Source organism: Adelges cooleyi, unplaced genomic scaffold, assembly GCF_023614345.1.
Source record: "Adelges cooleyi isolate 19-005CV unplaced genomic scaffold, UGA_ACOO_1.1 ACOO_flye_CR_arks_rails_tigmint_CR_PRNA_38, whole genome shotgun sequence".
NCBI lineage: Eukaryota > Metazoa > Arthropoda > Insecta > Hemiptera > Adelgidae > Adelges > Adelges cooleyi.
This window is the reverse complement of record NW_026096056.1, coordinates 739,848-755,626: the sequence shown is the minus strand read 5'-3', so window position 1 is coordinate 755,626 and position 15,779 is coordinate 739,848. Positions and strand designations below refer to the sequence as shown.

Genomic DNA, 15,779 nt, shown 5'->3' with positions numbered 1-15,779 from the left:
AATATGAAAATATATCATATAGCTTTGTTGATTCAATATCGCAATTATTTTACTTATATATCTTATACGTGGAACATATACATGACTATATTAAACCTAAACGCTTTTGGATTAAAATTAAAGTATACAATTTATACATGATAATTTATACACAAGGATAACATAAAGTATTTAAGTAATTTTTTTTCAATATTTCAGGTGACCCGGAAGGTAAGTTAATGGATAATATCAGTTTATGGGCTTCACAAATATACTTGCAGTTTTAAAATTATGTTTAATATAGCTTAAAATGTGTATAAAATGCCTTAAATTGTCGAAAATAATAAAACCTTTCCCTTGTTCATGAACATAATATACTGTATTATTTTGCATATCCAGTTATAATATTATTTTAAGATTATAACATGTAGGTTTGATAAAATTTAATGGTTTTGGATCAAAAGAAATTTATATAACTTAAAAAAATATATTTTTGTCATTTTTTTCGATTTTTCAGAAAAAATTCCCCCTTCGGTAAGTCGTGATGGACTACCACCACTACATACAGGACCACCAGCACAACGAAATCCAAAACCACCAAAACTACCAACACCGCCTTCAGGACGAGGACCATCGCCAACAGTTCCTCAAGCACCAATACAACCAAAAAAACCGTAACCAAACCACCTGGTAAGTTTTTATGATTTTATAAAACTTATATTGGTTATAAGAGTGTAATTCAATATACAATTTTATCATTTGTTTTTCAAATAACTGAAAGTCGGATGATAGTATAAGTTTATTAGTGATTTACAAACATACTTTAACCCATCAGCGCCTAGCGTTACAACGTATGGCAACATCCATTTTTTTTAAGTACATATTATTTTTTTTAAACTCAAAAAAATAATAAGAAATATAATAAGCACCCAAGATACCAATTATTGAAGAAAAAAAAACACCGGCGTTAATGGGTTAAGTTTTAAAATTATTTTCAATAAAGCTGAAAACGTTTAATTATTATACTTAAATTTTTTTATAAACGATTATTTTTACACATAATAGTTTGATATTTTAAAATCACATTTATTTCGAAACTAAAACAATGGATACTAGTAAATCCTAAGATTTTATTTTAAATGAAAACGTCTTGTACTTCGTAATTTATAAAGAAGCCTAACTTAATTAAAATTAAAATTCATCTGTAAACGATTTTTCCACACAATATTTTAATATATATTTTTTTTTTAGCTCAAAACTAATTAAATTTACCACTAAACCGCAGTATCCAAAATCCGTGTCATAATCTGAAAATTAATATGCTTAATAATATGTGTATATTGTAAAATGTTCTACTTTGCTTATCATAACTGTTTTTCAACCTTCAGATTTTTCTAATAACAATGTATTCCACATAACATATTCTGTTACCTATCATATAAATGTTATTATGTCTATTAAATATACCTATCTACCAACAAAAATGATATTTACCGAATAAGTAAATTTGTGTTTTATTGTCTAATCAATTCTAACAATTTGTTTTGACATCTGCTTCCTCCTCTTATTTTTAATTCTTTATTATAAAATGTCTATGGAAATACGATAAATAGTGACAATTGTTTAACTTTAAAAATTATAACAAATATAAATATACAATATATAATTAATTTTGATAATTTACTGTTTATACTCATTATGCTATTGATTTAACCTTGATGCTTTGTCTGATTAGGTTAGGTTAACCACATATGTAATGAGCAGTACGGCATATGTGTTTTTTGCTTTAAAAGCAAAACATGATTCCAGTAATAAAATGAATACTAAATATTATACATCTTAACATTTTAATATTACTACCTTTGCTAAACTTTTAATACATTTTAAGAAAAACGAAGTTTTCTGTTTCAACTCTAAAAAAACAATTTACTGTCATAAAAAGACGAGTGGGTATCATTTTTACCAAAGATTTCGTATAAATTTTAAACAGATCAAAAACTGTTTTCATATTTTTTGTTTTTTCGACAATACTACAAGCAAATGCAATCTAGTTATTAACGGTTATTACGGTTCATAGTAACATAGAAGTTCACCCCATTTACAATTGCCTACGCATGCTAAGGTGTTTTTAAGTATGTATATTCTGCCAAAGTACTATTGTCTACTCAATCGTCAAGAACAAATAATAGAACAAAAAAACAAGAAAAAAAATTTGTTTTAAAATTTGTATCACAATTGACCTAATTTAATTGATATACTATATCGTGCTGATTTTGGCCGTGGAATTATTTTTAATATTAATTTTATTTTTACATAAGTATATAATCTCTTACGTTTAACGTCCGCTATTCCCACCGATCGGGGCTTAGACGGGTTAGATTTGGCATTTTTTGGCTTATAGCTGGCTGCCGACCTAACGTTACCAAACAAGTTGGCCGCTCAGATAGGTGCAGGTGACCATTTAGAACAGATTAGAACTATATAAATGCGTATACATACGTGATGACAATTTTTGTGAATTATTTCCTTATCTTACAACGGTGATTAACGAAAATGCGTTTATTTTCAATAAAATACAATTAGGCACAAAATATGCAATTTACCGGCCACCCTTTGTTTTTATCATCATGTAGTATTTTTACGCTGATTACGAATCGCAAGTCAAAATTTGGCGCACTCCTCTAGTTTCAAATTTCTTCAATAGCTTCTTAAAATTTGCATATTTTTGCATATATAACAATAGGTGGTAGCGACTGGCAACTGCAGCCACAGACGCTCGCCACCACACCATACATTTGTCAGCGACGCGAGTGTGCGCTGCTACAGTGTTATTTATTTTTGTTATTATTATAATATTATCAACGATGTAATGTCAATATTGTATTGAACAACAATATAATTTTCTTAATTATTAAAGCTTTAAGTTGGTAATTCATTAACTATACAAAACAACTCGCCAGCCAGCTTTGGGAGTCGACGCGAGCTCCTTGAAATTCCGAACCAGCGTAAAAAATACTAAAACAAAGATACAAAAAAAAAAGGGTACCTGGTAATGTGCATTTATACCTAAAATTGTAGGTATATTATTTTATTTTATTGGCTAACATTATTACCAACTATAAAAAATGAAATTGAAAAACGCAACTTGACCAGAGCAAATAAAATCAATACACCGGACCTAGATATCAGAAAATAATATTGTCCAAAGAGTTTTTTCAAGTTTAAGAAACTTAGTTAACATGATTTAACTAGAATATTAAAATTAAATTTGTTTTGTGTTAAATCATATTTAATTATTAGATGTTATCGTGTTATTCGAAGTTGTAAAGCATTTAAGGATTTGTAAATCAATACATATCCAATCAATACATAAATTCATTAAATAGGCTTTTTCAGTTGCTCCTATGCCGTTAAATAGCCAACTGGTACTTAACAGTTTTAATTTATGGCAACAAGCACAAAAACAAGTGCTTGAGTGGCTTTTGGTAAGGTATCGCAATTATCAGTACCGGTTCCATAATTTACATATCCTGATAACCTATTTCCTTTAAAACTAATGCTTTCCTTAATGTACATTTATCTATTAAATAATTTCAACATGACTTTCAAACGTTTGGATGCGTCGAGCGTATTAAAGTATACAAGACTTAGAACGAATACTGTTTTCGTCATACATTTAATAATAACGTAAACTATATAAGATGTTATTTTGCAAACCTAAAAAAAACATGTACAAAACAAACAAGCGAGTTACAAGTCAGCTTTATTTAGAATTATAACCGTGAACTGTTGGTATTGCTCATTTGTTAAAATTGTTATCATTTCTTATTAATTTTACATTAGAATTATCATGAGCCATTTAAGAATCGTGTTGATTTTGGCTTTTGTGATATTAACAACCATACACTCGGGTATGTCGTTCTGCGTGATAAATATATTTTTATACATTAAACCATAGATGTACAGGTTCAAACGCACAACAGAATGGCTATTTCTTCGGTTATAGCTAAACACTAAGCTGTTTTTAATTTGTGTACAGCCTATTCACTTTTTTACTCTTTTTCAATGAATCCGCTATATTTATTCATATTTTATTACCGTGAAATTTGCAAAAACCTGACATCAGGAACAAAACTAATGACATGGATATATCTGAAAATTACCCAAAAAATGTTTCAACATATGAAATATTTGATACATTCATAATAGTGCACTTGTTGAATATAAGCTTTAAGTAAAATTATTCCACATCATGTGATTTTGTTCCACTCTAAATATATTTAGCTACATAAAGATCTTTTTAGAGTTAAACAAAATTATATGTATTCGAATATTTCACAACGTCTGTTGCAATGTAAACAAATGTCTGTTGGTCATAAAGATTCAACTTTATTATTGCTCTTTAGAAAAAACATGTTGTTTTTATCGGTGGTTTCGTCGTTTGTGTATTTAAGTGTTTGAACCATTTTTCTGAATTTACTGTAGCAATGTAAAACAATAAAAAATCTTTAAAGCTTAACACATTATGCCATCAAGCTTAACAACTGTTTTATATTTTACAAAAAAAAAACGTATAGTTTTTTTTTTGGTCAATTCCCAATTTTCATTAAAAAATGTTTTATATTGATAGAATATTATCACATACATATTAGGTAACATACTAATACAATGTATGCTACTACTTTACACCTTAATTAATATAGCTATAGCGCTTTTACATATTTTATTATTGATATTTTATGCATTCAACTTGCTTTTAAAATTTTATTTCAATCATATGTTTACACAAACCCCATCGATTTATATTCTTACATGATAATATACAGATTTTACAACTCTTTAAATAGTTTTATTTTGTCTTTACGAAAACGTGCTATTATATATCGATGGTGACATCTGTTGCCATCTAAATTAGTGACCAACTCTAGGTATCATACATTTTTCAGTTTTAACATTATACATCACAAAACTATTATTGTTTTTTTCGAATACAAGTAGTTTTTTTTAAAGTATTACGTTTTATTATTTGCGCATTTAAATGTTAGAACAATTTATTTTCTTGCATTGTGGAACCCTGATTTTACAATAATTATAGATGAATAGTTAAATATAGAATACTCGTGTACAAATACATAGGTTTGAATAAAAAACAGATTTGTGTAACGTTCTGACGACTAAGGGTCAATTAATTTTCAAATTACAAAAAAACACACTATTTTGGCAGTAAACAAATTTTTGTAGTCCTGATGTTTCCCCTGCTCAATATGTTATATAGATAGAGTCCTACTTTCTGACTAATTTTCAACTATAAGATCTTAAATTTACGTCTGTAAAATAAAAATATGTCCATCACCCGTGATAGGGGAGGGTGAGGAAAAAGTATAATTTTAAATTGAGGCTACTGTCGTAGAACACGGCATGATAATGTGTGATCTATAGAGATATAGATCACAAGCTCTGTATGTAACTCTGTTTAAAGTATATTACTATCGAAAATTATACTCGTTGAATAATTTATTGAATTTTCTAGTAGTATAAAATCGGAAAAACCCAAAAATCAGTTTTGATATAGTCGACATTTATACGAAACCTTTAGTAGAAATGATGCTTACTCCCCTTTTTATGACAGTAAACAGGTTTTTTTTTAGTTGTAACATAAAACTTTGTTTTTCTTAAAATGAGTTTATATAACAGAAAATGTGTTTATTACGGGATGCCAGCAGGCAAAGCATCAAGGTTAAATCAATAGCATAATGAGTATAAACGGTAAATAATCAAAATTAATTATACATTGTATATTTATATTTGTTATAATTTTTAAAGTTAAGCAATTGACACTATTTATCACATTTCCATAGACATTTTATAATAAAGAATTAAAAATAAGAGGAGGAAGCAGAAGTCAAAACAAATTGTTAGAATTGATTAGACAATAAAACACAAATTTACTTATTCGGTAAATATCATTTTTATTGGTACATAGGTATATTTAATAGACATAATAACATTTATATGATAGGTAACAGAATATTTTATTTGGAATACATTGTTATTAGAAAAATCTGAAGGTTGAAACACAATTATGATAAACAAAGTAGAACATTTCACAATATACACATATTATTAAGCTTATTAATTTTCAGATTGTGACACGGATTTTGGATACTGCAGTTTGATGGTAAATTTAATTAGTTTTGAGCTAAACAAAAAAAAATATATTAAAAAATTGTGTAAAAAAATCGTTTACAGATGAATTTTAATTTTAATTAAGTTGGGCAACGCTAGGCACTAAATGATGGGTTAAAGTACGTTTGTAAATCACAAAAACTTATTCTATCATCCGACTTTCAGTTATTTAAAAAACAAATGATAAAATTGTATATTGAATTACACTCTTATAACCAATATAAGTTTTATAAAATCATAAAAACTTACCAGGTGGTTTGGTTACGGTTTTTTTGGTTGTATTGGTGCTTGAGGCACTGTTGGCGATGGTCCTCGTCCTGAAGGCGGTGTTGGTAGTTTTGGTGGTTTTGGATTTCGTTGTGGTGGTGGTCCTGTATGTAGTGGTGGTAGTCCACCACGACTTACTGAAGGGGGAATTTTTTCTAAAAAAATCGAAAATATATTTTTTCCCTAGTGCAACATGTCTAATTTATATATATTTCTTTTGATCCAAAACCATTAAATTTTATCATAGCCACATGTAATAATCTTAAAATAATATTATAACTAGATATGCAAAATAATACAGTATATTATGTTCATGAACAAGGGAAAGGTTTTATTATTTTCGACAATTTAAGGCATGTTATACACATTTTAAGCTTTATTGAAAATAATTTTAAAACTGCAAGTATATTTGTGAAGCCCATAAACTGATATTATCCATTAACTTACCTTCTGGGTCACCTGAAATATTGAAAAAAAATTACTTAAATACTTTATGTTATCCTTGTGTATAAATTATCATGTATAAATTGTATACTTTAATTTTAATCCAAAAGCGTTTAGGTTTAATATAGTCATATATATGTTCCACGTATAAGATATAAATGTAAAATAATTGTGCAAAAAAAGCTATATAATATATTTTCATATTCATTTTTGTCTGAGAAGCCACAAAAAAAATGTGTATTTCTTTATTTATTAACAGTACCAAACAAACATTCCTAATTTTTTCTTTTAAACCTCCTATTTCATATAGGTTAACAAATGTCTACATAAATATTGTTTTAAAAGTTGGTTAAGTCATTAAAAACTGCTATTATATAATAAATAAAAATTGAGCTATTCAATTTTAAACTTACCTGCATCAACACCTAAAACATGAAAAATAGATTTGTATAACAAAAATTAATTAATAACGATAAAAAGTTAAGTAAATTATAAAGTAAAAACTTGTTTTAAATAACAAAAAGTCAACGTCTTTTTTTTTTTACATTGGTATACTGTTTTTCATGTACCTGTATACGTTGCCATTACAATGAAAATTACGGATATTGCAATCAAAATAATCATTTTAGAATTCATTTTTATTAAGAAACTCAAATAGTATCTTAAAATGTATGGATTTTTAAATGCTAAAATATATATGAACTTTTGGATATTAAGTTAATGTCAAGCACCAAAAAAGTTGAATACTATACTAGAGCAACAGTAGAATGTATTACATTATTTATAAGGATATTTGCTGCACCAAATTTGTTCGTCTCATTTGGAAGGGGTTTGGAAGGGAGTGTATATTATTTTTGGGTTCGCCAAAAAATTGTGTGTACTATTGTTATGTAATTTATCGTTTTTTGTTCTAAGACCTAGTTCAATACAGCCAAACTATACATTTTTTTTAGAAACTTATTTATTTAAGTGTTCTATCAAAATGAATAAAAAATTTTGAGTCATGTTAAGTTTTTCACACTAGTGGTATAAAAAAGTATAGGTCACTCTGTAACTGTTAGATTAAAAATATACAATTAAATCAGTATTATACAGGATTAGGAATGGTTATTAGAACTAGTCAATGGCTGAAATAAATCAATTTTTGATATTGCTGTGTTATTTTAACATATTAATGCAATTATATTTTATCATTATCAACTAGGGTTTCATATACATTTTTAAGTGAATTTAAGTCCAGCATTTTCATTTTTTTTTAGTATGCTATCGATACATCAAACATCTCTTCTTAGCCTATACTTTACCACAGCTTTTTAAGATTAACAATTTTACAAAAATTTTGAATACGGAGTGCAATAATGCTGTGGAAATAATTAGAACAGTTCTAAATACCGATGTACACAGTATTAAACCCAAAAAATATCATTAACCCTAATAAGCTTTGAAATTTCATCTAGTTGGTACTTGGGGGGTTAAAAGTTGAAAAAGTTTACATTTATTTTATTGGGCTAGATCGGTCCGGGCTTGGTAGAATGGGACTGTAAATATTTCTAAGTACTAACTTAACATTCTTCTACACCGATAAAATTCGGAATTACAATCTAATTAGAAATGTTTATTATTATACATTATAAAACTATTCGAAATTCAAATCTTTAAAAATAATAAATGTATAACTATTGCAACATCAAGATGCTACTTCATTGGATTACAATTTAAACAATAAATGATTTTACAAAATTTCTTAGTTATAAGTTAAAATTATAAAAAATTTCCGATTCAGGAAAACGTAATACATTAACTGTAATTGTTTAATTAGGTACTCGCCACAGTTATTCTAACAATTTGATTACTTTTATTTATAATAATTCCTGCAAATCTGTGGCCTCCTGGTTCTCACTATGCCCCGACCCCACTGTACGGGCTTTTTAAATTAATAATTATTAAACAACTCCCATCACTTATATTGTTATATCCAATAATGGACCAAATATAAATTATAATTGACTTTAAAATACAAGTGGGAGTTTTTAAATTTTAGATTTATTGCTTTGGTCTTTATGGACTACATTACTGTGATAAGTGACTACAGCACAGAATGCAATAACCGGGTTTGAGGATATACATATTTCCTAAATCAGTAAAGATTCTATTGGTAATATTTTGTTTATTATTTCAAGATTTTTAAGGAAAAATGTTGGTATTATTAAGCTTAATTTGAGTCTACTGACGTGTGGGGGCATGCCACATAAATATTTCTTATGAATTTCATCTGGATAGCATCTCTTCTATTCATCTCTTACTCATATCTTCAAATTCATATGCTTAGAAATATGTGTATATTATGTTCATTTTTGTTTATCATAATTGTGTTTCAACCTTCAGATTTTTCTAATAACAATGTATTTAAAAGAACACAATTTGTTACCTATCAAATTTATAATGTGTTAATTACATATACCTTTCTCTCAATAAGAAAAATATTCGCTGAATAAGTAAAGTTGTATTTTATTATCTCATCTATTCCAACTATTCCATCTATTCCAGCTTTTACTTTTGATTCCTTTTCTTCTTTTTTTATTTCTTTTTTATAAAATGTAATTTCATGCCTAATCACCAAGTATATTAACCAAAGTATTAACCAAAGTAGATTATTTGAAGTTCGTTGTAAGCTGGCTTTATACACTTATCTTTTTACAGATCTTTCTATATATTACATGGACTTTTAAGTATGTTTGTTTATCTGTTAGTTAAAGCTTTGATCACGAGTTAGTACACATTTTGTACTATTAATTATATTATTATCCATTAAAGATCACGGTAATTGGAACTATTTATTTATTTCAAAAGTCAGTTAGTGTATCCACTATTGTCTGAACATTTTAAGCCTATAATTTTCGATAATTATATAATATAAATATTATCTACAAAAAAATTAGTCATGTTTTTCTTGTAACTCTATTGTGGTTAATAGACTTAACATAATAGTCTACGTATGTTTAGGTGTTTTTAAATATGCATATTTTACCAAAGTATTATTATGTACTCTATTGTCAATAACAAATAAAGAAACAAAAAAACACGGTAAGGCATATTATACTACCTACTAAAGGTACAAGACAAAATATGTTTTAAAACTGTAGGTATTACACAATTGACCCAATTTAAAAGAAATAACATATAGTGTTGAATTTACCTGTTAAATTCTTACTTACTAATTTTATCAATAATTATATTTTATACATTCACCAATAAGGAAAAGTATTAAAAAACGTAGGTTTTTTTATCCTTCCTATTTTTTTAATTGATTTATGATTATTGATACAAAACTAAAGTAGAAAACCATAATAACTTAATAACTAAACAATATTTTTAAAAACTAACGTGGTAATTGGATTTTCCCCAAAAATCGTCCCGTTTCCATGTTCTATAAAAAAATGTGTTTGCTAAAATTCACCCAATAGCCATTGATGCTGTGGCTAATAATAATAATTTTAAATAAAAGCCGTAGCGAAACGGGCAGCTGAAGTGAAACTTTTTTGGATTTGTTTTTATTAGGTGGAGTTTACCGCTTTAAACTTAAACCGCTTATAAATTCAACTTGTATTTTTGGTTAAAATGTCTTAATTAATGAATGTTGTTTCACCACTTAAGACATATAATTACATCCAGGGAAAAGTAGAAATTAAAAAAAGAGGGTTGTGTTTTACAAAGATACTAGCCATTAATAAATTATTTTCAATTAAGCTGAAAATGTTAAACTATTATATTTATATAATGAATATATAAATGTTTTTAAACAAACGATTATTTTATACATGTATAATAGTCTGATTTTTTTAAATCACAATTATTTCGAAATTAAAACAATGGATAATAGTAAATCCTAAGATTTTATTTAAAATGGAAACACCTTGTACTTATTACCGCTATAAGGGAGCCTAACTTAAATAAACCATTTTTTACATAACATTTTAATACTTTTTTTTAGCTTACTAACGACAGTAAAATTTACCAAGAAAGCTGCAGTATCGAAGATCATTCGACTTTCAGATTTGTCTAATAACAATGTATTCTGAATAACATATTCTGTTACCTATTATATAAATTATATTATTATTATTATTATGTACATATAAGAATACATTTTAAGAAAAACAGAGTTTTATGTTTCAACTCAAAAAAAAAACAATTTACTGTCATAAAAAGACGAGTGGGTATCATTTTTACTAAAGATTTCGTATAAATTTTAAACAGATCAAAAACTATTTTCACATTTTTTGTTTTTTCCACAATACCACAAGCAAATGCAGTCTAGTTATTTAATGGTTATTACGGTTCATAGTAACATAGAAGTTCACCCCATTTACAACAGCCTACGTATGCTAAGGTGTTTTTAAGTATGTATATTCTGCCAAAGTACTATTGTCTACTCAATCGTCAAGAACAAATAATGGAACAAAAAAACAAGAAAAAAAATTTGTTTTAAAATTTGTATCACAATTGACCTAATTTAATTGATATACTATATCGTGCTGATTTTGGCCGTGGAATTATTTTTAATATTAATTTTATTTTTACATTGGTATATAATCTTTTACGTTTAACGTTCGCTATTCCCACCGATCAGGGCTTAGACGGTTTGTCAATTTTTGAACATTCTGAGAAAATCATGTTTTTAATTTCAAAACGTAATACATTTTGCCTGTATGCCTAAACTTCCGGTTGTTACTCTCGACTAATTTGTTTTTTTCCCTGGTTCGAGCGCATAAAAGATACAATACATCAATACAAATACAAATTTGGTACCAAAATCTCGTTTTCAACAAAAATCGACATTGATCTTTTTTCCCCGCAGCCCTTCATTTGTTTTATGTGTATTTGTCTAAGACGGTGGCAGATAGTGGTAGCAATGCAAATGTCAAAATGCAAACGACAATTGACACCTTTAGGTGGATCGTTTTCGGATGTATCCATGTTTTTAGATTTTTGATAACGTTTCCGACCCTTTGCAGAAACCATCTACAGAGCGATTGTCACTGTTCCGCTGTTGTGACTCTACTGACATCAGAAAAATCAATTTATAGTGTTATGTTTTAATTTTACAATTTTATCGATTATATTTAACTTAAGTAGGTATACAGCTATATTTTTGGTCACGGGTAGAAAGGGCTTAAGTCAATTTTTCACAAAAACATTTTTTTCCGTAGATTTAAAGATTGAATTTTGCTGATTGTTTTGGTTCAATTGGCATAATTTAGTGACGAATATTACTCATATTATTGAAGAATATTCGTGGTGTAATACTATAACGTGTAGAAATTTTTAAACTTTCAAACGGCTGTCTTGAAAAGTTGATTAAATTGACTTAAGCCCTTTCTACCCGAGACCAAATTTATGATAATAATGTTTAATACTTGTATGATTTTTAAGTGGCCTAAATATCGTGTTTTTTTTTGTGATAACACCGATTTTCGGGTTTCCATAACTATAGTTGATATATTAATATTTGGTCGTCGTACACGACTAATAATGTGCTTAGCGATGGACAAAAGCAAAATCGCCAAGTCGATAAATAAACAATATCTATGATTTTTACTTCTACATTAACTCGATCAATTTTTTTGTATTGTTTTTTTTTTATGACTTTTTAAATGGATAACAGTGATTGAAACTCGCTGGATTATCGATGCCCGATTGTGTTTACCGAGACCGAGAATTTTTGAAAACGGTACGACGATTGTTGGATAAGCATTTGTCAACCAATCCAATACAGGTATGTTTTTATATTAAAGTTTATTCAAATAGTAATTATTATTTAGTACAAATTAGGAAAATATTCAAACAACATACAACTTTCTTATATTCGTTTAATATTAATTCATAGTTTTAACAGTAATCATACAAAAATTAAAAACATGCGTAATATACACATTATATTCAAATGGTTTTTCGGTTTTAAACACAACATACTTTGCTCGTAAACAGTTAACTCTATTAAAAATAAATGACAAATTATATTTTCAATACCAAATAGTTTGACCTGATGATAAAATATAATTAATTCCATACATGGTTGGTAGTCATTGTATAGATTTTTGGATAATTTTTTTTCTGGCACTTTTATTTGAATACCACTTAGTTTATAAGCCAAAAACGTTTCATAGCATGTGAGTGAAAAGTTTTTGTTTTTTTTTTTTTAATTATTGATTCGTCTTTTAAATACATTTATCTCCGACAGTACCAGTAGCCAGAGTTTGTCGATAACTTGACTTTGAGATAATTTCTTTCTAATTACCTGTTTTACAACATTGCCAAGTTTGTTCGTCATACATGATTAGTAAGTCGCTTAGTAACTGAAAATCAAAATTGCCTGGTCGATAAATAAACTGTAAACAACAACCATTAATTTTGTTTTGATGTCAACTGTTATCTTTTCGTAACAAAGTTAAATGTTTTCTTCAGAAATTTCTTTTACATTTATTTTTTTGATGTGACCATCTTAATGGAGAACAGTGATGGCAAAGATTTAGAAAACAGAATTGTCCAGAAGTCGAAATAGCATTTGTCGAGCAACGGGTATCGTTTTATCGTGAAGTACAAAAAGAAGCGCTCATGTCTTGGTCGTGTGATCCATTGAGGACGGCAGTAAAAAATTGTTACTATTTAGTTGTCTTACGTATTTCCGAAGAATAACAGCAGTCAATTATTAAAAAACTACTTAAAAAGCCGAGATGGGGTATGACTACTATAACGGGGTATGTTACAACGTACAGCCTAGAGAACTGACTTTTTTTTAAATTTTATTTGTAATTATTTTACTCGGTCCAGGCAAACTAAATCTCGGGCAACGCCGGGTCGGGACAGCTTGTATTAAACTAAATACAAACAAATTATTTTAACACAATTTGTTTACAACAAATACAATGATATTACAAATGTATAGTCAATGGCAGTTTTAATAACAGAAGAGAAGTCAGAGGACAACACAATACGATGGGGTAGATGATCGACGACGGACCATTGAAGAAGTTGTAGGAAAATCTAGAGTGTGTCTTGGAGTTCGGTGCAACGTATTTTAAGTGACGATTTGGGAACGAGAAGGGTGGCTGCAAAATTTGTTCCTCGACTGCTGACTGCACAGCAAAAAGAAGGTCGTGTGGAAACATGCAAAAAGAAGATTTCCGAAAGGACCCAAACTTTTTTTCCAAGGTCATCACAGGTGTCGACGAATCTCGGTGCTATGGATACGATTCTGAAACCAAGCAACAGTCAAGTCAATGGAAGACTCCAAATTCGCCTCGCCCCAAAAAAGCTCGTCAGGTGAGATCCAACATTAAGGCAATGCTCATTTGTTTTTTTGATGTTTGACGTCTTCGAGCAAGGTGTTTTGATTATCTCTAGGGGTATGATTATTTAGATCAGTCGGATTATTTTCCGTCGGTCTGTTTTCGTCTGTTTGATCTTCAGTGAAGACTGATTTCGTTATGATCCATGATGTATAATTTTTTTTTTACCTACCTTAAAAGGGACACATTTTGTTTCAATTTTCACAACACTGCAACAACTTTCGGGATCGTCTTGTAGTTTGTACCATCATCATTTATCAGTAACTGGTTCTTGGATCAGTAGAAATTACTGATACTTATCTTCGTAAAGTCTCTACAAAGGGTAATAAATATCATACGAATAAATAAAACAAAATACAACGTGTTGTATTAAATTATAATTATTTTGTAATAAATAAAACAAAAATCGTGCTCAATATATGATGGGAAATTACACAATGTATTTATAAACAACCTGTTTACACGTTGCCTGGATATATACATCACAAATGTTTATTAGCGAAAAATAATCAAATACAATAATGTCACTGCACTTCAATAATATGCCAAAGTGGCTCTAAATTAGACCCTAAATAACCAAATCCGTTCTTCGGTTTCAGAGATCTGTGTGACTTGAGAAAAATTTAGTTAAAATTGACAATTATTTTGATGTAAAAAACTTAAATATTTTTTATTAACTTTTTTGATTATTTTTTTGTATTTTCTTGACATGCTCTAATACACTTAATATCAACCTTCTTATATCTTAAGAGGAAATTGAAATTTAAGCGCTTATAATAATATGTAACACACAGTTGTGTTTTAAATTCAAACAATTATTGTATGGGTGTGAAATCTAATCAACCTGTACATTATCTTATAATAAAGCTAAGACAACTATTTCACTGTGTGTAGCTTTTTTCCCTAATCACAAGAAACTTAGTTAAATATCAAGTAACATCGAATTTATTATCGTTTCAACTACTGTACATACTTCATTTTTTTGAAAATCAAGAAAGTAAACAAATTTACCAAATATATATTTCGTTATAGTGATTCATTTGAAACTATTTCCGAAAAAAAACTTATTAGTCGATGGGCCCTTACTTACAAAGTTTCCTTTTTTTAAAGTTGTTGTTCGCGACTACCTTGTTGATATTGAAAGTTGTCATCTATAATATCGATCATAATATCCATGTCAACAATTAAATTTATTTTTTTTTTTAAACATAACCATTTGTATATTATATATGACAATATTTTTCTTCGAGTCGATAAATAAATATTTATTTGATTGTATAATTCGAAATTTTAGATTTGAGCTGCAAACATATTAAACTTTAATTATTATTTAATTACAAAAATAAATTTAATTGAAAATTTATATAATTTAAACATTAATTGGACAACAAATATATAAATAAAATCATTGATTGACTCTCAACCTCGCTTATTAACATATATACATATATATCCTGAATAAAACTGATTTACGATATCAGAACTCTTGGATCTCCGAATGAAAAAACCTGTAAAAGAAAATCAAAATAAATGTTTATAATTATTGAAACGTTA

At 27.8% G+C, this 15,779-nt stretch overlaps 1 protein-coding gene and 1 long non-coding RNA gene across 4 annotated transcripts in view; one reads left to right on the top strand and one right to left on the bottom strand.

The window, feature by feature from the left end:
* Positions 1-1,469, top strand: part of LOC126841219 (proline-rich protein 2-like) — a 47,745-nt gene extending 46,276 nt beyond the window's left edge. For all 3 annotated transcript variants that reach the window (XM_050577552.1, XM_050577553.1, XM_050577551.1), the window contains 3 exons: positions 199-210; positions 497-669; positions 1,231-1,469. In XM_050577552.1, coding sequence (XP_050433509.1) covers positions 199-210; positions 497-657 — 173 coding nt within the window. In that variant the 3' untranslated portion in view covers positions 658-669; positions 1,231-1,469. The remainder of the gene's footprint in view (positions 1-198; positions 211-496; positions 670-1,230) is intronic.
* LOC126841267 (uncharacterized) overlaps positions 1-7,596 on the bottom strand; it is a 47,339-nt gene extending 39,743 nt beyond the window's left edge. The window contains exons 1-2 of the long non-coding RNA XR_007686152.1: positions 7,446-7,596; positions 7,290-7,301 (exon numbers count right to left, since the gene is read on the bottom strand). This is a non-coding gene — a long non-coding RNA (uncharacterized LOC126841267). The remainder of the gene's footprint in view (positions 1-7,289; positions 7,302-7,445) is intronic.
* Between the last annotated feature and the right edge of the window lie 8,183 nt (positions 7,597-15,779).